General features: G+C 48.1%; 1 protein-coding gene across 1 annotated transcript in view; it reads right to left on the bottom strand.

The window, feature by feature from the left end:
- PIWIL2 (piwi like RNA-mediated gene silencing 2) overlaps nt 1-24532 on the bottom strand; it is a 727256-nt gene that overhangs the window by 628711 nt on the left and 74013 nt on the right. Inside the window, exons 4-5 of the mRNA XM_082255773.1 lie at nt 2905-3015; nt 450-567 (exon numbers count right to left, since the gene is read on the bottom strand). Coding sequence (XP_082111899.1) covers nt 450-567; nt 2905-3015 — 229 coding nt within the window. The remainder of the gene's footprint in view (nt 1-449; nt 568-2904; nt 3016-24532) is intronic.

Raw genomic sequence — 24532 nt, 5'->3', positions numbered from 1 at the left:
GGTGTGATATGCTAAAAGCTTTGATATTAACAAATCTTGTTGCCTAGCTACTCCTGCGGAGCAAAGGTCAATTACCCATTGGTGAAGATTATGAAGGGGCGGCAACTGTCGGAGGACGTAAGAGAAACTAAGGATTCATGGAGTGGAATAGGATTATAGGGGAGGCCTAAAATGCATAAAGATAAAAACCTTTCTGCCTTTACAATTCCTTTATTTAAATTGGCCATAAGTGCATTAACACACAGAAACCAGTTAAATCTTGATTTTTTTTTTTTCCTAGAGCAAAATGAAAACTGACTAGTTACAACAGGATACTGTACATTGTTAAAAATTGCATGTTTCTGCATAACCTTCGCAAAGAATGCATAAGCAAGCTATGTTCAGAATACCCATAATAGCTGGCCTTGGTTATATCATGTGGCAGTGCTGTGAACTCTTGTTCCAGGTACCTGTGAAAGTTTGACTGGTAGATAAAGTATAGAACCATCAAAAGCTGTCACTTGTCCAGTCACTGAGCGATGATCTTTTAACATGCCAAACCGCATACTGCGGCACTCCACATTAGGTCTGTGAAGACAAACAAAAAGATATAAGACATCTACAAAAAAAAAAAAAAAAAAAAAAAAGATCTCGAGTCTCTGGTCTGGAAAGACTGGTAACAGACTACCCTATAAATTTGAGTATAAGCAGACTTTTTTTTGTTTTTTTATGCTGAAAAAGCCCCACTCGGCTTATACTCGAGTGAGGGTTCTACTTACCTGTTCTCCAGTGCAGTGCACATGCGCCGCCACCGCTCGGGAAAGCCCGTACACGTTCGGCTATTCCAGGGCAGACGGCGCATGCGCAGCGACGTGTTGGCAACGGGCAGCGCCATTTTAAAATGTAAGGCGCCTCACCGAAAGGTAAGTGAGACTCCTCCGCAGTCCCTGCAACTCCTCAGGAGATGTAGTGCTGCGGGCATGGTACATGAGATTTTCCTGTACTATGCCCGCAGCCCTGCATCTCCTGTACCATGCCTGTACCATCTCCTGTACCATGCCCACAGCCCTGGGAGATTCAGGGCTGCAGGCATGGTACAGGAGATTCTCCTGTACCATGCTCACAGCACTGCATTTCCTGTACTATGCATGCAGCCCCGCATCTCATGTACCATGCCTGTACCATCTCCTGTACCATGCCCACAGCCTGAATTTCCTCAGGAGATGCAGTGCTGTGGACATGGTACAGGAGATTCTCCTGTACCATGCCCGCAGCATTGCATCTCCTGAACTATGCCCGCAGCCCTACATCTCCTGTACCATGCCCACAGCCCTGTATCTACTGAAACCATGCCCGCAGCCCTGTATCTACTGAAACCATGCCCGCAGCCCCTGTTTTGGGTCTCGTGGTGGTCCAGTTGGGTGCAATAGCTGCTGCTTTTCCCACCCTAGGCTTATACTCGAGTCAATACGTTTTCCCAGGTTTTTGTGGTAAATTTAGCTGCCTCGGCTTATAGTCGGGTCGGCTTATACACGCGTATATACGGAAATTATCATGTGTATAATGAAGTACTATGCCCAAGTAAGCACTGACCAGGGCCAATTCCAGCTCCACTGAGTCTATAAACAAGTGTCAATGAATACTTGTGTCAAGCACTGTACAATTATGATAGCACTTTTTAAAGTGGAGTTCCACCCATTTTTAATAAATTGGATTACATAGATGTATGTAATCCCCGTTAAAACGACTTTTACCAATGGAAAGTTGAATTTTTTTTTTTTGCTACTAAATAACGGAATTTTTGTAAAATATTACCTGTAAAATTCCTTTTTCTGAGTCCTCCGACAGTCGCCGCCGCCTCTGCATTGCCTGACTTCTGCTTGCCCAACAGTGACGACTTAGAGGCGGCGGCGGCTGTCGGAGGACGTAAGAGAAACCTTATTTTCTGCTTTATTTATCCTCTTCTCACTTCCGGGTCCGGTCGGCGATTACGTCATTCGGCGATTCGTAGTGTGTGCTGGGATGTATATCAGGGCATGAAATCTCGCATTATTACACAGGAGGTGAGCTGCACTGCGTGCTCTGCCCCGCCTCCTCTCAGTGAGTTGTATGTATGTAGTGTATTGAGGCCGTGCTCCACCCCGCCTCCTCTTAGTGAGCTCAGTGAGGATATAATGCTTTCAGTCCTCGCTCACTAAGAGGAGGCAGGGCAGAGCACGGCCTCAATACACTACATACATACAGCTCACTGAGAGGAGGCGGGGCAGAACATGCAGTACAGCTCATCTCCTGTGTAATAATGCGAGATGTCATGCCCTGAGATACATCCCAGCACACACTGCGAATCGCCGAACGTAATCGCCGACCGGACCCGGAAGTGAGAAGAAGATAAATAAAGCAGAAAATAAGGTATTTACTAGCAACAAAAAAAAAAACTTTCCATTGGTAAAAGTCGTTTTAAAGGGGATTACATACATCTAAAGTGACTAAAATTGGTGGAACTCCACTTTAATTTCCGTAACATTTCCACAGTCTTTTCTATTCATCCAATCAGTCCGCCAAAGAGGCTACTCCTCTGGTGCTTCACGCGATTGTTGCGGCATTAACATTATAATGCACAATGCAAGAATAGCAGTTCTGTATTGCAAGAGCCCACCTGTAACCTGGATCATCATTGATCAAGGCCAATGCCAGCTCCACTGTGAAATAGAAGAAACAATTAGGAATTCTATGTAGGCCCAATCACAGGGAAATTCAGGGAAATAACATGTATTAGATAAAATGCTTTATCACTAATATTTATCCTCGGTTGTCCTCTGTAACATCCTTGCAAGCACCCAAAATATGTGATTACGTGTGATCACTTAATGCACAGATTATAAAATTTTACCCAAAGTGTCAAGCAATTAAAAAAAAAATACTTACGTAAAGGTGACATGGTACTGATACACAGCTTCATTCTTGCACATGATTTTTATCAAATTTATCCCAAGTGGAGTGGGAGTGCCTTTAGAGCCTAGTTTAACTAATGGTTCCCTAAAAAAGAAAATGGTTGGTCAAATTCTCTGAATAATGTTCCCTAATGGTAAAATGAAGCAACGACAATTTGGAAACACATTACACAGCATGTTTAACCAATAGGAACATTATCCCTTAGCAGAACTTACAATCTAATGCCCTTGCTAAATGCAAACAGCAACACACACACTAACGGCAATAAAGTCAATAAATCTACCAGTAGTGGTGTTTCTGAGTCATTGGTAGCCACACAGATATAGCCATAACAACAAACTAAGCAGGTGATGATCTAGGTGGGAATTAAAAGCAGACCAATTAAGAAGAATCAAAGCAAATCAGCATGTTGACTGAATATTGGCAAAAAATAGATTTTTGGCTTACCGAAAAATCCTTTTCTCTGATGTTTACTGATGGACACAGCTTCATATCTTCATTGACCGTTGGGTTATGCTGCTCTTCCTAGGAGCAGTACACTAGGTGGAAAATAGGTTAACAAAAGTTAACAAGGCTTTGACTACGCCCATGGGCAGTCCCAGGGAGTACACTCCCAATTCCTTTTCTAGGACGTCAGTTTTGTAACAAGCAGTGTCAAAAGAATACATAACCCAACTCCACAGAAAGGTGGGTGCTGTGTCTGTCAAAGAACATCAGAGAAAAGGATTTTATGTTAAGACAAAATTCAATTTTTTCCTTTCATTCATTGACGCACACAGCTTCATATCTTCATTGACCGTTGGGACGTCTATAAACAGTGTCCTCATGAGGGGTGGGCACACAGCAAACTTTTAACAAAAAAACAGCTAACAGAAAAATAGCCAACCGGGCAATAAGGAGTCCAACCAGGAACAACTGGGCTCACCAACCAGAAAATATAAAAAATAAATAAAAACACAACCTCAAGAGGCCGCAGCCTCCCTAACAGCGGCCTGCAAAATGTTGCGGTCAAAAGAAGCATCCACAGATGCCAGGACGTCACATTGTGAAATTTGGTGAACGTATATACAGACGACAAGGTGGCCGCCTTGCACACCTGGACCACCGACACCTGACGGAAGGCCCAGGAGGCACTTCGCTCCCTTGTAGAATGTGCGCCTTGACAGGGAAAGGAGGGACCTGACCCTTAATGGAATAGGCCTGCACCACCAACTCCCTGATCCATCTGGAAATAGTTGCAGTAGATACAGCCTGCCCCTTACGGGGTCCATCCGTAAGTACAAATAAGGAATCTGATTCAAGAATCGTCTCAGTCACCACCAGGTACACCCTGATGGCACGAACCACATACAAGGAATGTAAGGAAATCTCTTTTGGATCTCTTGGCTTAGGACACAGAGAAGGGTACACAATGTCCTCATTCAAATGGAAGCCAGAGACGACCTTAAGAAGGAATGACTAAAAAGGGACGATGTACTTACCTTGTCCCTGTGAACCACCAGATAAGGTGATCGACAGGACAATGCAGCCAATTCAGAAACCCTGCGTGCTGAAGTAATAGCCACCAAGAAGGCCACCTTCTGTGAGAGAGTCAATAAGGGAATCTTGCAAATATTCTTAAAATGAGCTTTTTGAAGAACAGATTAAATTAAGATCCCACATAGGCATTGGGGACCTCACAGGAGGGGACACATAGCAAACTCCTTGCACAAAAGTGTGAACCAACAAATGAGGCTACCGGGCTTCGGAAAAAAATATTGCCAACGCAGAAATCTGGCCCTTAATGAAGGCACGAGGGGAGACACCCGAGCTTCTCACAAAGTAATACGCCTTCCAAACCCGATGATAAATCTACGGAGAAGTACATTTTATTGCTCTGAACCGAGTTTAAATTTACCAAATCCGACAATTCTCTCTTCTTCAGTACCTGGCTTTCAATAGCCAAAGCCAGCGACGGTAAAAGCAGGATAGAAGATGGGTCCTTGGGACAACAGATCTTCTCTGAGAGGAAGCTGCCAAGGAGCATCATCATCCACATTTACAAACTCTGCATATCAAGACCGACAAGGCCAGTCAAGAGCCACTAGGATAACTGGGATCCCTTCTGCCTCGATCCTGCGCAGGAGTCTTGGCAGAAGCTGTAATGGAGGGAAGGCATAAATAAGATGATACTGACCCCAAGGGGGCCACCAGAGAATCTGCCGCGTCTGCCAAGGGGTCTCAAGATCTTGCTACGGACCTTTGAACCTTCCTATTGAGGCGAGAAGCCAGTAGGTCCACATCGGGAGTCCCCCATCGGAGGCACAATTGCTGAAACACTTCCTGATGGCGGGACAATTCGCCCAGACTCAAAGCCTGCCGACTGAGGTAGTCTGTCTGCCAATTTTCCACCCCTGGAATATGCATATCAGAGAGAGCCTGGAACATGTCGTTCTGCACACTTCAGAATGCCAGCCATATCTTTGGCTAAGGGCACACTTCGTGGCCCCTTGATGATTGACATATGCCATGGCCGTGGCGTTGTCCGATTGAATCCGGACACCCTTGCAGACAATCCGTCCACTGGGACAGAAAGTCTGATCGCCCAGATTTCCAGGATGTTGATCCGCAGAACAGAGTAAGCCCCAGATAATACAACCTGTTGGACCGAGTCAGAGCTGACTTCTGAAAGTTTAGCGTCCAGCCAAACTCCTGTAGAGTTCACACAGTGATGTCCAGATCGTTCTGTAAGACGGAACGTGATCCTGCTTGCAGAAGAAGGTCGTCCAGGTACCCCAGTACCGCACTTCCCCTCTGTATGCGTAAGGCGAGCACCGGGGGCCAACACCTTCGTAAATACCCGAGAAGCTGATGCAAGACCAAAGGGTAACGCCACAAATTCATAATGTTCTTCTCCCACAGCAAAGCAAAGGAAGCGTTGATGTCCGCAATATAAAAAGGGACGTGGAGATAGGTTTCCTTAATATCGATGGAGGCCAAAAAAATATAATTTTTGGAAAATCTTACCGTAAAATTCTTTTCTCTGAGTCCTCTGACAGTCGTCGCCGCTCTTAATTCATTATGATTGGGTAATGGCTGTGCACTCTAAGAGTAAGCTAGGCAGTTATTTAACAGTTAATAACAGGTTTTTTAACCAGACACATCTCTAGGGGGCTGTCCCACAGACATTATCCCTCAGCTACTTCTTTATCTAATCAGTTTCGTAGCAAGCAGTACCGCAAGGCAAACACAACCCCATATTTATAAAAATAGACACCAGAGGGGTGGGGGGCGACGACTGTCAGAGGACTCAGAGAAAAGAATTTTATGGTAAGATTTTACAAAAATTATATTTTGTCTTGCGTCCTCTGACAGTCGTCGCCGCTCTTAATTCATTACAATTGGGATGTCCCAAAGCAGTACCAAGGTGTGAGGGGTGGGGGAAAAACCCAACCATCAAGAGGTAACGAACGCCACCCCCCGCAAAAAAACATTGCCCTTAAAAAGGAACTGGAAAAAAAACCAGGACCACAAAAAACCAAAGAAGAGCCAAAAACTCTTCAAACAACTGCCGCACTTAAAACCTTTGCGGCCAAAAGAAGCATCCGAGGAAGCCAAAACATCAGGTTTGTAAAACTTTGCAAAGGTGTGCACAGACGGTGTGCATAGACGACCAAGTCGCCGCCTTACACACCTGAGCCACAGAAGCCTGACGGTGAAAAGCCCAAGAAGCACCGAGTGGAATGAGCCTTTACAGGGAAAGGAGGAACCTGACCCTTAACGGAATAGGCCTGAACCAAAAACTGTCTGATCCCTTTTGAAATGATTGCTGCGGACGCAGCTAAGCCCTTCCGAGGTCCCTCAGGAAGAACAAACAAGGAATCAGATTTTCTGATAGACTCCGTGACAGATAGGTAAACCCTAATAGCCCGTACCACATCTAAAGAATGCAAGGCCAATTCTTTAGGATGCTCAGGCTTTGCACAGAGCGAAAGCAGAATAATATCTGCATTAAGGTGGAAGGAAGAGACCACCTTGGGCAAAAACGAATAGTTTAGTCGCAGGACTACCTTGACCCTATGTAGCACCAGGTAAGGTTAACAGCAAGACAAGGCTGCCATCTCGGACACTCAGCGAGCAGATGTGATCGCGACTAAGAAGGCAACTTTCTGGTATAAAACAGGCAGAGGAATATCTCAGATGTCCTAAAAAGGAGGTTGTTGCAAAACTGACAACACCAAATGCAAGTCCCAAGGAGGCACCGGAGCCTTCCTTGGGGGAGCCAACTGACGCACCCCCTGAATGAAAGTGCGAATCAACGGATTGGTTACCAGGGGGGCGCAATCGTGGCCAGCGCAAACGCTGATCTACCCCTTCCCGCAGGAAGGCAAAGACCTTCCCTACTGAGAAGGCACGCGGGTGAAAAGCCCGCAAATCACACCAAGCAAAATAGGCTTTAGAGGTGCGATGATAAATCTTCCCGGAAACCACTTTTCGAGCCTTCAGCAATGCAGGGATGACCGCAGTCGGAAGACCCCTATCCCTCAGGACGTGGCTTTCAACAGCCACGCCGGTAAAGCCAGCAACCGTAAAGCAGGATGGAAGATCCGCTTTTGAGACAGAAGATCGTCTCGCAATGGTAGCCGCCAAGGAGGTTCGACGGCCATTTGTATGATGTCTGCGCACCACGACCGACGTGGTCAGCCTGGGGCCACCAGAACCACGAGATTTGTTCCGACGCCATTTGGCGAAGGAACCTGGATACCAGTTTAATCAGAGGCATACATTAGTTCATACAGATGCCAAGGAAATACAAACGCGTCCATGGCGTCCGCCAGAGGATCGCGTATTCGGGACAAACCTTGTTAGTTTGTTGTTCGGACAGGACGCAAACAGATCCACGTCCGGAGTCCCCCACCGGATACACAGGAGCTGAAACACTTCTGGATGTAGGGACCATTCTCCCCGGTCCAGGGCCTGGCGGCTCAGGTAGTCCGCATGCCGATTCCCCACACCCGGAATGTGAACGGCAGAAATTGCCGGGACATGCGTTTCGGCCCAATTTTGAATCTCTAACACCTCTAACGGCGCCTGGGCACTTCTGGCACCCCCTTGGCAATTGATGTAAGCCACTGCCGTGGCGTTAACCGTCTGTACTTGGACCGGACAGCCCCGAAGACAGGAAGTCCACCGGAACAAGCAATGCTTTGTCGCTCGAAGTTCCAACACGTTCAGTGGGAGTGAGGCCTCCCCATGGACCACCAACCTTGGGCAGACAACCTGCCCAGTACTCCACCCCAGCCCAAAAGGGCTGGAATCCGTGGTTACCACTGTCCATAACAGAGGCCGGAATGACTGGCCCTAAGACAAGGCTGGCGATTGGAGTAACCACAAGAGGTCTAGTCTCACTTGATGACTGAGAAAAAATTCTCATGTCTAAGGACTGACGAGCCCTGTCCCATCTTGGCAAGATCTCCGCTTGTAGAGATTTGGTGTGAAATTGAGCAATCGGAACGGCTTCGAAGGCCGACACCATCAGACCCAGCGACCGCATATGGGTCCGCAGGGAGGAGAGATCCCTGTATCTGAGGGACTTGTGTAAAACCCGAAGTCAGTCCTCTGGTAGAAACACCCGAGCCCGGGCAGAGTCCTGGATCATGCCCAAACACTGAATACGCACTGACGGAGTCAGAGTCGATTGTTGGAAGTTCACGGTTCACCCAAACTCCTGAAGCATTTGGAATGCCACTGACAGAACCTGCGACAGGGTTGCAACTGAGCAGGACCCTAACCGGAGGTCGTCCAAATAACCAAGAACGGCAATCCCCTTTAAACGCATTAAAGCTAATACAGGGGCCAAAACTTTGGTGAAGACTCTGGGAGCCGAAGGGCAACGCCACAAACTGAAAATGCTCCTCCACTACCATGAAGCGGAGATATCCCTGGTGACCCTTTAAAATAGGGATGTGGAGATATGCATCCTGCAAGTCGATGGAGACTAGAAAGTCCCCTGGACTCAATGACGCCATCACGAATCTGATAGATTCCATTCTGAACTTCTGCAACCACACCTAGCGGTGTAGGGACGTCAGATCCAGAATAGGGCAGAGAATAGGATGCGTTTCAGGGAACTCCACTAACTAGTAACAATCTCTACAAAATAGGCGGGAAAAAAAACACATCAACTGCCTGGGACTGTGTGCGGGTATTGAACTGCAGCGGAGCAGCTGACGCCACGCCTGCTGTGTCTTCCATCTTTAAAGTTTCCTGCACAGATACTATCAGTTCCTCCACAAGCGCCTTTTCTTGCGCGGAAGACGTGGAAGAGGCCTCATCCTCACTATCAGAGCTCTCCAATTGCAAGGACGCAAACCCTGTGGGGATGCTTGTGTCTGCGGAGGCCGTGTCAGCCTCAGATTCTGAGGACACACAGGGGGAAGGTGAGGGCAGAGGACGCTTCTTTCCCTGTCTTTATTGCAGGGCCAAATTCACTTTTGAATCCAGCGACTGCAGAGCCACCGTCATGGCCAACAGGACGGATGTACAGTCTGAGGGTCTCGCAGCCGTGCCGTTCTGAAAGGAAATGGAAACTGCGAGTCACCACTAGAGGGCTCCGACGCACACTGCTCCCATGGCTACAAGAAAATGGCTTTCCAAATTTTACCCCTTAACTCCAGCATTTTGTTGGAGAGAGTGTGGTGAACAAGGGACGCTATTCCATATAGTTTGGGAGTGTAAATCGATTAGAGCATTTTGGAACAAAATATTCTCTATGATCTCAGAAGTCGTGGAAAAAAAACATAATTCCAAGCCCTGAGATGGCGATCTTTCACCTAAATATCCATGAGATACCTATAAAGTACCGAGTAGTGGTTTTACATCTTTTATTAGCGGCAAAATTCTTAATCACAAGAAGATGGAAATCTCAGGAGATACCATCTCCATCTGATATTGTTACATTACTTAATCAGCAATGTGAGATGGAAAAAATTATGGCTACTATAAGTTCGGCGAAGAAAATATTTGCGGTTAGATGGAATCCATGGCTAAACAATCTAAGATGTATGGTGACAATGGATTAGATAAGGTATGTGTGTTAATTTAAGGATTGCTCAGAAGGAATGAATTTACTGATCTTGAGGTAAAATGTGAATGGGCTATGGGGAATAGGTCTCTCTTCTATTATAAGATCGACGTCTAGTGACGATAGATAGAAAATTATGAGCACATATACATATATATATATATATATATATATATATAGAAACCCCAAGGTGTGACGGTTAAACTGAGTTGGATGGAAGGTTCCCCTTTCCCATTTCTTTCCCTGTCCTTCCCTCCTCTCTTCTTCTCCCCCTTTCTCCCCCCCACCCTTTTTTTTTTTTTTTTTTTTGTAAAATGTTATGATCAATTTTATTGAAACATCTTATGTTGATATTTTGCGGTTTTGTTTCTTTTGTGTATGTGTATTATTATCTTTTTTTGGAAAATTCCAATAAAAGAGATATTGAAAGAGAAGAAAATGGCTGCCCATAGACTTCTATGGGAGCCTTTACAAACATGATCAGAATGACCTACAATAAAATAGCGGCCCTACTCGGCGAGGAGCGTGGCACCCTACACCCCAGGGCTATTTTTTAGGATGAGGTTCCAGAGGTGTTGGGAGGCCACAGCAGGCTACCGATCACCTCAGAATAGGCCCGCTTCCACCCAAAGTTTACCAGAGAAGAAAAAAGGGGCACTTTAACTACTCACCACACCTTCGTACGGGCCCCACTCCATGCAGAGCACATCCCCATCTCAGAATGGGGGGAGCTGCGGGCGATTTTGCTCACAGCAAATCAAAGGAAATGCTGATACCCGACATATATTGGGATATGAAGGTAAGCATCCTCGATAATCGATAAGAGGCCAGAAAATTACCTTGATGAAGGGATGTCACCACCGTGCTAATGGATTCCATTAAAAATTTCTGAACGCGCAACAAAAAGCGGTTCAAATCTTTGAGATCCAAAATGGGACAGACCTTGCCTTCCTTCCTGGGAATAGTAAACCGGTTTGAATAAAACCCCTGAAAGTGTTCCGATTCCAGAACCGGTACAATAACCCCATGTGAGAGCAGAACCTGTACTGCTCCAAGACCTTGTAGGCAATCTGGGGACAGGTGCAAGTCAGAGGCAAGGACTGAAACTCGACCTTGTAACCAGATTGTTAATAGTTCCCAGGAAGGAAGACAGGGTATGTCTAATCCTGGATCTCAATGCTAGGAACTGCTTTGTGCGGGTACAGAAGTTCCGAATGGAGTCCATTCGTACAGTAGTGGCATCCCTGCATCAGAGGGATCGTCTGGCCTCTATCGATATCAAGGGCGCTTACCTTTATATTCTGATATATGATGGTTATCCGCGATTCCTCAGTTTGCCAATTCGTGGCATTACCCTTTGGTCTCCTTTCAGCATTGTTGCGACAGTGGGGGATTGCGGTTCTGGAGTATCTGGATGATCAACTTCTGCAAGCTGATTCTCCGACTGCTAGGACAGACAACCTGGAGATTACTGTGTGTACTCTGCATGAGTTCCGTTGGAAATTGAATTTCCTGGAATCTGCTCTGGCTCCGTCCACCAAGTGGGACTATCTGGGTCTGCCTCTGGATTCGGCCTCAGCCAGGGTGTTTCTCCCATGGGACAAGCTCCCAAAGCTGCAGGGGTCAATTCGGCTCCTGTTGTCCAGCAGTCGGTCATCTCTCAGGGCTTGCAGGCGGATGCTGGGCCTGATGGTATTTACCTTCTAGGTGGTTCCGTTTGCACTGTTCCTTGAAAACCCTTGAAAACGTTCCGATTCTGGAACCAGAACAATCACCCCTTGTAGTAGCAAGTCTTGCACCGCCCGGAAGAGACCTCACAGGCAGTCAGGGGATAAACGCAAGTTGGAAGGAAAAGAACCGCTCTGGAGGATAAGCCCGGAACTTGATCTTGTAGCCGGACCGAATCAGCTCGTGGACCAACCTTAATTGAATCAGGGAGATTCACAGGTCCGGAAGGACCTGCTCTCGGCTTACCAGACCAGGTCCTATTGGAACCTCCTTACAGACTTAGATCCCTTGACTTGAGATACTGCTTGATAAGATCATCCAGGGAGGGTCCAAGCAAGCGATCCCCCACAAAGGGAAGATCAGATGAGGCTTTCTGGCTTTCTTGGAAGTCTGGTCCGCGGATCAGCATTTCAGCCATATTCTGTGACAAAGGACCACTGCTGTCATGAACAGCCTAGAGACTAAGGGAGCCGCATCCAGAGAGACATCACAGACAAACTGCAACCCCTCGACCAACTGGTCCGCCAGCTCTGTAAAGGCAGGGAGAAGCTGTTCCCCCTCCAGATTCTGGCGGCAAAAACGTTGCCCACTCCAACAGAGTCTGTAATAACAAAGCTATGGTGAACAATGGCCTAAGGACCGAACCGGCCACAGTAAACATGTGGCAGACCAAAGTCTTGCCTCTCCTGTCAAAGGGATCTTAAAAAGACAGACTCCTCCACTGTAATTAGGGTGGATTTATTCAGCCTGGAAACCTGAGAGTCCACCACAGGTGGGACTGTTCACTTTTTCAACAGAGACTTCTCAAAGAGATACCGTCCAGCCAAACGCTTAGGCACCGCCATATTGCGTTTTGGAAAACCCCACTGACTCGTGACAATTTTGTCAAAGTAAGCAGGAAAGGGGAATACCTTTGCCGCTTTTGAGAAGCTGCAGGTACCAAAAGGGGAACGGCGCCTCCGACGCAGAAGCTGAATCCTCCATTTTAAAAGTTACCCGCACCGATACAATCAGTGCATCCACCAGCGCCGTTTTCATGCGCAGCTGTAGTAAAAGTGGAATCAACCTCACTTAAATAACACTCCACGCAGACCAGGCCGGATCGTCACTTACTAAGCTCACCCGAAATATTAAAATCAGCGAGGCCGCAGACTGCGATCCCTTAAGGGAACGCCGGCCAAGGGTCCAAAAAAGGACCACCCATGAGACCCCGCACAAAACAAGGGGCCGCACTCCAAGCCCTCCATAGAATACATAATAGGACATAGCTCCCTTAAGGGGGGGGTCACCCGCTGTGATGCGATGGTAGAAAGACCCACAGGAATTTAAATTTGGAGGGGCTGGGGGGACCTGGAGGTCCGATCATCCCAAGGAGGGTCCCATGTCCACCCTGAAAGGCAACAGGGAAGGGGGGACACTACTTACCAAACTATGAAACAGGGAGGGGGGGAAACCTCTCCAGGCAGACCCCCTCTCCATCGGAATGGGGGTACGCTGCAACTCAGGCCTGGACCAGGTCATGTGTGTCCTGGCGAGGTGTTAAACTCGCACCCCCGTCCAGTGAGGCTATGTCGCGGCCGACCTAGTGCGGAGCTGAGGTCTGCACGCACGCGCTGGCCGGACTGGGGAGACCGTATGCATCTAAAATTTCCAGTCCGCCGCTCAGTCCAGCAGTTGATTGTAGTTCTCACAGGAAAAGAAAATATCAAAAGAGGGAAAAATCTGTTAAAGAAAAAAAAGCTAGGACCAGAGATCCCAGCAAGGAACAAGGTCCTTACTCCTGACTAGGAAGAAAAAAAACTCAATGCCTAGCAGGAAGTGGGAGTATACCCCCTGGGATTGCCCCATAGGCATGGTAAGGCTTTTTCCTGCCTAGTGTCCCTCTTCTGTAGGGGGCAGCATAACCCAATGGTTAAGAGGATTCTGGAGCTGTGTCCGTGAATAAATGAAAGAGAAATGGGATTCCTGACTTACCGCAAAATTCATTTCTATGATTTTTTTTTTTTTTCACGGACACCGCACACACCCCTCTGTGGAGTTGGCTTTCTTCGGACACTGCTTGTAACAAAACTGAGTGCCCACAGCCAAGAGTGGGTGTATAGCCCCTGGAACTGCCCATAGGAGTAATCAAGCTTTTTTCCGCCGTAGTGTCCTACTCCTGCAGGGGGAAGTATAACCCAATGGTTAAGAAGAATCAGGAGCTGTGTTAGTCAATAAACACCAGAGAAATGAATTTTACGGTAAGTCAAAAATCCAATTTTTCTGCCTAATGTCCTACTCCTGTAGGGGGCAGTATAACCCAATGGTCAAGAAGATCAGTAGCTGTGCCCATCAATGAACGAAAGAGAAAACTGGATTTTTGTCTTACTGTAAAATCCTTTTCTCTGATGTTCATTCACCGACACCGCTACATATCTTCATTAGTCGAATGGGTTATGCTGCGCTTCCTAGGAGTAGGACACTGGGCGGAAAAGGGTTAACAAAAGTTAACAGAACTTTCAGCTACACCCATGGGGCAAGTCCCAGGTGGTATACTCCCACTTCCTGCTCTAGGATTTCAGTTTTGTAACAAGCAGTGTCCGAAGAAAACATAACCCAACTCCACAGAGGGGTGGGCGCTGTGTCCCTCAATGAAAATCAGAGAAAATCATTTCACGGTAAGACTGATTGACAGACGCAGCGACATATCTTCATTAGACGAATGGGACGTCCGTCAGCGGTAATAGCATGAGGGGTGGGAAACAAACACAGCAAGAATTCCCAACAGGCTGAACATAGCCAACCAGGTAACCAAGGAGCTTAACCAAGAACAAATGGAGCTCACAAACCAAAAAAGAACACCCTCAAGAGGCAGAAGTCTGTCACCGCGGCCTGCAAAGCCGGGGGGCCAAAAGCAGCATTCAGAGATGCAAAAATATTGACATTAAAAAACTTAGCGAACGTGTGTACAGATGCCCAGGTGGCCACTTCGCACACCTGAAACACTGACGCCAGATGACGGAAGGCCCAGGAGGCACCGAGAGCCCTCGTAGAATGTGCCCTAACCGGGAAGAAAGGAATCTAACCTTTATAGACCTGCACCACCGTCTGCCTGATCCATCTGGAAAAGGTTGCAGCAGACGCAGCCTATCCCCTACGAGGACCCTCCGTCAGAACCGAATTGACACTGTCGCCATCAAGTACACCCTAATGGCCTGAACCGTGTCAAGCGAATGCAAAGCAACCTCCTTGGACTACTTAGGACATAAAAGGCAACCCAATGTCCTCATTCAGGTAAAAACCTGACACGACCTTAGGAAGGAATGACTGACAGGGGCGAAGCACCACCTTGTCCCGTTGAACCACAAGATAAGGCGACCGACAGGACAACGCAGCCAACACCGAGCCCATGCGTGCAGAAGAAATTGCCACCAAAAACAACACTTTTTGCAACAAGGTAAGTAAAGAGATTTCACGAATATTCTCAAATGGTGGTCTTTGAAGGACTAATAGCACTAGGTTGAGATCCCATAGAGGCACCAGGGACCGAACCAGGGAAGCCAAATGATGAACTCCCTGCACGAAAGTGCGAACAAAGGATTTAATTGCCATCGGTTTTTGGAAGAAAACTGCCAAAGCTGAAATCTGATCCTTAATGGTGCCAAAGGCCAAACATTTATCAATACCTGTTTGTAGAAACTTCAGAAGACGACCTAGCCAGAAGGATCGAAGAGAACAAGACGTTCCGCACATTGCAGAATACGGCCACTGCTTTTGCCGATAGGGCACTCCTGGTGCCCCCTTGGTGATTGATATATGCCACAGCCATGGCATTGTCTGATTGGATCGGCACTGGACAGCCCCGCAGACGATCCATCCACTGGAGTAGGCAAAGTCTGACAGCTCAAATTTCCAGGATGTTGCTAGGCAGACTGGACTCCTCCGAGGACCAGACCCCCCTGGGCTGAATCCGTGCCCAGAACCACCCTCCCCCCCCCCCCCCATTTGGACAGACTACGTTCATAATCACCACTGTCCAGAACAGTCGGAGGAATGATTTTCCCTGATGAACTGTCGAGGAGCGGAGCCACCAAAGCAGAGACCCTCTCGCCAACCAACAGGATCAATTCGTCAAGACTGTTGGTGCTTGTCCCATTTGGTTAGAATCTCATTTTGCAGAAGTATGGAACTGAGCGAAGGGAACAACCTCGAAAGTTGAAACTATCAAACCCAGCACCTGCATGCAGGCTCTCAGACAAATGACTAGTTGATAACAGGAGGCAAATTGCCTGCTGCAACTTCAAGAGTTTTGACTCCGGGAGAAACACCCGGGCTAACGCTGAATCCAGACTCGGCTCCAGAAAGTCAAACTTGTTGGACAGCGGCAAGGCTGACTTCTGAAAATTCAGAATCCAGCCGAACTCCTGCAGAGTTCTTACCGTGATGTCCAGGTCCTTCTTCAGGACCAATGACGATTCCACCCTCAGAAGAAGATCGTCAAGGTATCCCAGAACCGAAATCCCCCATTGCCTGAGTACGGCTAACACCGGAGCCAACACTTTTGTGAACAACCGAAGAGCAAAGTCGAGACCAAAGGGTTACGCCACAAACTGATAGTGCTTCTCGCCTATGGCAAAACGAAGAAAACGTTTATGTCCGATGTAGATCGTAATATGAAGGGTAAGCGTCCGTGATAGCGATGGAAGCTAGAAAGTCCCCCTGATGGAGGGAAGCCACTACTGATCGGATTGATTCCATTCTGTATTTTTGAACCCACACCAAATAGTTCAGAGCCTTGAGATCTAGGATAGGCCGAACCTTCCCTTCCTTCCTGGAGACCGTGAAGAGGTTGGAATGAAATCCCTGAAAACGCTCTGACTCGGGAACAGGAACTATCACCCTTTGGGACAACAAATTCTGAACTGCTCCAAAAAGGCCTTGAAGGTGATCCATGGACAGACGCAAATTGGAAGAGAAGAACATTGGCGGGGGCAAGGACCGTAACTCAAACTTGTAACCGGACGGAACCAACTCGAGAACCCATTTGTCTTGGATGAACGAGATGCATGGATTCGGAAAGAAACAAAACAGAGACGTCCCCCCACCCCTAGAGCGGGTGAGGGCTTCTCCGCGAGGGCGGAGGAACCCCCCTTGGACTTACCACCCCAGGGTCGTGTGGAATCCCACCCGAGAAAGTTCGAGAGGTTTTGGAAAAGACTCGTCCACGTTTGTGGCAAAACTCTTTATTCCTAGCAACCTGTGGGAGCAAGGTACTCTTGCTTCTCGTGAGACCCTTAATGATCTCCTCCCAAGAGGCTCCAGATGGTCACCCACAAAGGGAAGATCCATCAGAACCTTTTTGGATGCCTGGTCCGCAGACCAGCATTTCAACCAGATCATGCGGCGGAAGGTCAACTGCATAATATGGAGCATCATGGAGATAATGGATCATGAGCTGCCCTCAACCCTAGAAACCTGGGAGTGCACCACTGGTGGTACCGTCAGTGTCTTAACCAGGGACTCTTCAAAGGGATAACTCCTAGCGAAACGCTTAGGGATCCCAGCCATACATTTTGGGGAACCCCGGTGACTAGCAACAATATCTTTGAAATAGGAAGGGAAGGGAAGGGAAACACTTTAGTCACTCTGGAAGGTCTGCGGGTGCCAAACTGCACTGGTGTGGCTGACGCAGCATCCACTGCTTCATCCATTCTTAAAGTTTCCCGCACTGACACGAATGCTTCTACCAGCGCTTTTTCCTGCGCCGAGGTGGAGGAAGGGGAATCATCCTCCCTGTCAGAACACTCGAGATGTGTGGACGTGGACTCTGTTGGGGGAACTTACCTCCGTGGGCGGGCACATCTGCCTCAGATTCCGAGGCGGCAAATGAAATAAGAGAGGACAACAGATGCTTTTTGGCAGGTTTCTTTTGCAAAACCATGTCCACTTTTGATACTAAAGATTGTAGGACCACCAGCATAGCAGAATGGAATCCCGAAGAGCTCCCCTCAGAGTGGGTCTGGTGGTGAAACATGTTCGGCTGGCTCCATCCTGGTGCCCCAATGGAAAAACAGTGAAAAGTTTTAACAGAGCTGTATTAATATTAAAAACCACGGCAATATCAATGCCTGTGGGACAACAGGTCCCAGAATGCTGCAAATAGCTTGATCAGGCAGGGAGATACCGCCCTAGGACTCACCACCACCCGTGTCTACACCGTATCAGGGAGCGAGGATAAGAGGCACCAATTCCCTTACAGCATGTCTCTCGCAAGCCAGCCCCCTAAACTCTGTTTTAGTTTCCGCTTCTGGGATTGGGGCTCCGGCATCCTGATCACCCATATCGGGAGAGGGGCCCCCAGCTCTGTGGCTGAACTTTGCTTTGCTACCATTTACATGCTGCTCTGGCAACCCCATCCACCCCCCCCCCCCCCGCATACTCCTACCATTCCATGGTGCCTTTTCTGTATGCACTCATATTGCTGCTGTTGCGACTTTCCACCCCTGCTGTGCGTCTGTGCCCCTGGTTGACTTAGGCGCTCTTGACCCTGGACCTCGGCCGCACTGAACTGGTACTTGTTGTATCTCCATTTTTCAACTGATCTTGAAGCCCGTTGGCACTTGGTTTCATGCCACCTACCCATAACTTTGTTTTGCTGTTCGGGGATCTATGCCTAACTCCTGGTACAGAGTCCGTAGATAATGTAATCTCCTGGAATGTGAGGGGTATGAATTCTGCTCTTAAACGATCTTTGGTCTTTAACTTTCTGCGCAGGTTCTCCCCTCACAACTGTATACTCCAGGAAACACACTTGTTGGGCTCTCACACGTTGGGTTTGAGGCGGGCATGCATGGGTTGGTGCTCACCATCATGCCACCTATTCTAATTATGCCAGTGGGGGGGGGTCAGCTTCCTTGATCACAGGTCCCTGCCCTTCCATCTCCTGGAGGTCAGAACTGACCCGGGCAGCTTTTGTGCGTTACTGCATGCCATGATTTACTCTGTTCCATTTGTGTTGGTCGGCCTGTACTTACCTCCCCCGGCGGAGGCTGATTTTCTCTATACTCTCGTGCAACTGATTATTTCTTAGGACGTCTCTAATGTTTTATTGTTAGGGAATTTTAATAGGTCTCCCACTCCGGATCTGGACCGCCTCCACCCTCCTTCCGCCTAGTCTGATGGCCTGGCATGTTGGATGGCCACGTTCTCCCTGGTAGAGGTCTGGCGTCACTTCCACCCGTCTGACCTAGGAGTTCTCGTGCCACTCACTAGAAGTTTTCAAGCATTGACCTAGCCTGGCTGGTTGATTCTGCCTCCATACTTTCCCGGGGGACTCAGACCATGCTCCCCTCCTACTCACCTTGCGGTTGTCCGGTGAGTGTTTTGGGGGGGGGGGGGGGGAGACACTGGATGGTGGCTGTCCAGATACTGGATCATGGAGCCCAAGATACAGATGGCGAAGCTGGAGGCATTGTGTCAGTTTTGGTTACATAATGAGGATCATGCTGTGGGACGCCTTTAAGTTTTGGCTGAGGGGTGAATATATTGTCTGCATTGCTGCGATCAGGAGGGATTCTGTGAGGTCTATGGAATTGCTAGAGGCTGCTCTGCAAGCGTCTGAGAAGGCCTACACGACCTCCCCTGATGGTGCTAGTTATGTGACCTGGCAGCGAGCGCTCAGAGAACTTTCTGTGTGCAGGTCTGCTGCGACTCAAAAGTCTCTCCTTTCAACAGCACAACGTATATTTGAATATGGTGACAAAAACAGGCGATTTCTCGTCTGGCTGTCGAGGGAAAAGACTGCATCTACCCACATAGGACGAATCCGGTCAGTGACGGGTGCCCTGTTGACAGACCAAGACGCCATCAACGACCGTTTCAGACAATATTACCAGATCCTTTACACAATATTACCAGATCCTTTACACATGTAGGACGACATACAGTTCCCCCGACCTGGAACCGTTTCTTGACGACATACCTATCCCCGAGCTGGACGCAGCCTCTAGACAGGATCCCCATAGAATTCTTCTCCTGCTAAGAGATATTGGCACCCCGTTTGACGGAGATGTTCGGCAAATTTGAAGAGCTTGCCGGGCTAGTTGTCTGAAGCATTGATTGTGCTGATACTCAAGATCTGCAAGGACCGGGAGGATTGGGCCTCTTACCGCCCAATCTCGCTGCTCAACGCCGATGCCAAACTTTTGGCCAAGGTATTGGCCCTTCGTCGTGCTACAGTTATCGAAGACCTCGTGCATGTGGACCAGACCGGTTTTATGCCGGGGAAGGGTATTAAACAAGCAAATGTGCTGTCAATGCAGCACCTATTCCCTGCACTCTGAGTGGTGCAATCCTCTATCCAACCTGACTGTAGGCTTGTAGATGAGAACAGATGAGAATAGATGACAAGGCAACTTGATAATACTACAGCCTTGCAGCCCCTCGCTGGAGTCAGGGGAAGGGTATTGATATTAATATCCGACGGCTCTTCCTTAATCTGTCCTCCACGCATCTTAACCCGGGTCGGAGGGTGGTGGCCTCGTTGGACGCTGAAAAGGCCTTCGACTCGGCCGTCGGTTTTGGCCCTAAATTTCTGCGGTGGCTGGAGCTGCTCTACGCCAGACCTGTGGCGCGAGTCAGCACCAATGGAACCACCTCGGATGAGTTCCCGCTGGCTAGAAGGACGCCGCGGCTTTTTACCCTGGCACTGGAGCCACTGCCTATCCTGCTCCGGCAGTCCAACGAGGTGCGGGGATGGCAGCTCGGCACCCGAGGAAAAAGTTTCACTCTACGCCAATGACACCCTCCTGAATCTTGCTGACGCGGATTCCTCCTTGCAGGCCGCCCTAACCATTTTCGAGACCTTCAGTTCCTATTCGGGCGTTCGGATTAATTGGAGTAAGTCGAAATTGTTTCCACTGGACCCTGATGTGAAAGCCCTGGCGGCCCCTGCCACTCTACTTTGGGTTGACGAATTTAAATATTTGGGTATTCGGATCACCAAGGACCTAGGGGCATACCACAGGAACAATGTAAACCTTATTCTTGTACGCCTGCGAGAGCGTTGCGCTGGATGGGCTTTCCTACCCTTAAACATTTTAGGCCACATTAACATTATTAAAATGATTTTCCTGCCAGTTCCTTTGCGTTTTTTGCAACTCCCCCTGCTGGATTACCAACGCCTTCTTCAGGGAGTTGGAAGGTTGCCTCAGCTCCTTCATTCAGGCAGGTGAACAACCCCACTTGGCGCGCTCCACTATGCAACTCCCAGTTGATTATGGGGGCCTGGCGTTCCCTAATTTTAAACTTTATTTTTGGGCGGCTATGTTAGTTACCATTCGATGGTGGTTCTTGGGCTTCAGGTTGAACGCAGCGATCTGCCTAGAGGCAGCTGGCCTGCGTTCTCAGGCTGGGTTCAGCAACCTAGCATACCGTAGCTTTGGTGCGTACTATCCCCTCCCTCTACCCACGCGGGCGACGATTCGGGTATGGATGGTGGCCCCCTACCATCCCTTGTGGGGTAATCCCTCACTACCCCATCTCCGGATGCTTCCTGACCCATAGGTATGGGCCCGGCGCTTTGTACAGAGACTGAGGGATGTCATGCCCTCCGGGGGTGCTCCGCTCCTTCCCAGACTTGAAACATTTGTTTGGCCTACCTTGTGGATGGGCTTTCGCTATCTCTAACTGCGAAATGTGGTCAGGGCCAAATTTCCTACCACCCCTGTCATGAAGACTGACCGCCTGGAAGACATGGTGGGGCAGGAATAGTAACTCAAGCCGTTGTCGGCAATCTATGCCACCCTGTTGAAGGTGGATTTGCCTGGGTTGGAGCGGCTCTGGCAGCGGCGGTCGACTGACATCCCTGATCTAGACAAGGATGACTGGGAGGACTGTTTGGGGAACTGCTTCAGACTGATAGCATCCAGGGACAAGCTTATTCAATAAAGTTTCAGCATAGGGTATACTATACGCCTCAGAGGCTGCATAGAATGTATCCCACTAGATCACCTCTTTCTCCTAAATGTCTGACCGCAGAGGGTACCTACTTCCACATGTTTTGGACATGCCCGCAGGTGGCTGAGCACTGGGGGGCAGGGTTTGATATCCTCAATACTCGTTTACAACTACCTGTCTCTTGCTCCCCGGGGTTGGCACTCCTGGGCATTCCGGATACTGTTAAATGCTCTATATATACTAAACTATTGATTTCCCCCCTACTCTATTACGCAAAGAAGGAAATTATCCCTCGCTGCCCCCCCCCCCCCCCCCCGACAGCTGCGTGGGAGGCCCTCATTAATGGGATTTTCTGCCAATATATAAGCTTACCTACATTCATAAGAACAGTCCCCGGAAAAATGAAAAAAGTTCTAGCTAGTTCTATTATTGCTTCCTCTACTTGTTTCCATTTTTTGTGCCTGCATTCCATACCTTTTTCTGTTCTGTATTGACCTGTAACGAGTCCCCTGGTTTGACTTATGCGTTTGTACACATATTTACCTCCTATATGTCATGCTGTACACTGGTTACACCATTTTGTCATATTTTATGTGTCCTTTTGCTTTCAATAAAGAGCAACCTTATTTGTACAAAAAAAAAAAAAAAGTTTGATCGCTTTGAGTTCCAAAACATTGATCGGAGGTTTTGACTCTTCCACTGTCCAGGTACGCTGGGCACAGAACTTCCCCAGCACCCCGCACCAGCCCGACAGGCTGTTGTCCGTGGTTATCACCGTCCAAAACAATGGTAGGAAGGACTTCCCCTGGCACAGTGCAGGAAGCAGGCGACTGAATCCACCACAACAGAGAACATTTTGTGTTGTGGCACAAAAAATGTATTACAAAAAATGTCAGGACCAGAGATCCCAGCAGAGAGCTAGGTACTTACTCCTAACTAGACTGAAAAAAACGTAATCCTACAGCAGGAAGTGGGAGTATACAACCTGGGACTGCCCCATGGGTGTAGCTGAAAGTTCTGTTAACTTTGTTAATTCTTCTCCGCCTAGTATCCTACTCCTAGGAAGCGCAGCATAACCCATTCGACTAATGAAGATGTGTCGCTGTGTCCCTCAATGAATGAAAGAAAAAAAAAATTCAAGTTAGACTTACCGGTAACTTGTTTTCCAATAGTCTTTCAGGACAGCACCTTAGAGAGATGGCTCCTCCCTCTCCTCATCAGGAAACACCCCATCCACCAGATTTTAAAAGTAGGCTTCTCCCATCATTCGTCAGTTTGTAGAAGAGTACCTCCGGCCCATGCAGGAACACAAACAGATATGGTTAATCACAGCAATACATTTTATACAATAGGGCGGGATCCTCCTGCTGTCCTGAAAGACTATTGGAAAACAAGTTACCGGTAAGTCTAACTTGAATTTTCCCTAAAACATCTTTCAGGACAGCACCTTAGAGAGGATTATCGAGACTTACTCAATTTAGGGAGGGACCACAGCTTGCAGGACCTTTCTGCCAAAAGCCTGATCTTCAGCTGCCAAAAGGTCCAACCTATAGTGTCTTGCAAATGTAAAGTAGCTTGCAGCCGCTTTGCAGATTTGATCTGGAGTGGCACCAGCTTTCTCTGCCCATGTAGTGGCTAGCGCTCTAGTAGAGTGAGCTCTGATCCCCTGTGGGGGAGACAATTTCATTTGGGAGTAAGCTTCCGAAATAGCGGATCTGAGCCATCTGGCTATTGATCCTTTTGATGCCTGGCGACCTTTTTTGTTGCCAGAGAAAAGAACAAAAAGAGAGTTTGATGATCTAAACTCTTTAGTAACCTCCAAGTAGTGTATAAGAACCCTTCTTACATCTAGGTAGTGAAAGCTTTCTTATCTCCTGATGGATTGGGACAGAAGGTAGGTAACAATTTCTTGTGATCGGTTTCTCGTTGAAGCTACTTTTGGGAGAAACCCTGGATCCGTCTTGAGAATTATCCTATCTGGATATATGGACAAGAAAGGTTTGATAGCTGATAAAGCATGTAATTCACTGATTCTTCTTGCTGATGTTATTGCCACCAAGAAGACTGTCTTGAGGGTAAGTTTTTTTAGTGTAATCGTTTCTGGTGGTTCAAAAGGTTCCTTTGTGAAGGCCTGAAGGACCACCGACAAGTCCCATTTGGGGAAGCTTCTGACAGGTACTGGTCTGGAGCGGGTAAGGGCCCTGAAGAATCGGATGATTAGAGATTCTGAAGAAATGGGCCTTTCCAAGAATTCCCCCAGGGCTGTTACTTGTACCTTGGGGGTACTTACTGCCAAACCTTTTCCTGCACCCTCTTGTAGGAACTCCAAAATTGAAACAATACTGTCCAATTTTTGATCTTTAGATTCACACCAGGTATTATAGGTTTTCCAAACCTTCGCATATATATTCCTTGTGACTTTTTTCCTACTGGAAAGTAGAGTAGCAATTAATGCATCTGAAAATCCTTTCCTTTTCAGCAGTTGCTCTTCAGATACCAGGCGGTAAGCATTAGCTTTTCCACTTCTGGATGATAGACTGGACCTTGAAGCAGTAGGTCTTGACGAAGAGGGAGCGGAAAGGCAGGTTCGACTGATAGTTGAAGGACAGTCGAAAACCAAACCCTTTTGGGCCAATAAGGAGTGATCAGGATCACTGAGGCTCTTTCCATTTGGATTTTTCTCAACACCAACGGAATGAGCTGGAAGGGGGGAAAGGCATACCCCAACCTGAACTTCCAGGGATGTGCCAGGGAATCTACTCCCAGAGAGTTGTCGTTTCTGTGGAGTGAGAAGTAAAGTGGAAGCTTTGCGTTTTCTTTCGTTGCAAACAGATCCACCTCTGGCTTTCCCCAAGTCTTGGTTATCAACATAAA

The sequence above is a fragment of the Pelophylax lessonae genome, assembly GCF_965119305.1.
Source record: "Pelophylax lessonae genome assembly, chromosome: 4".
Taxonomy (NCBI): Eukaryota; Metazoa; Chordata; class Amphibia; order Anura; family Ranidae; genus Pelophylax; species Pelophylax lessonae.
This window is presented reverse-complemented; position numbering and strand designations above follow the sequence as displayed.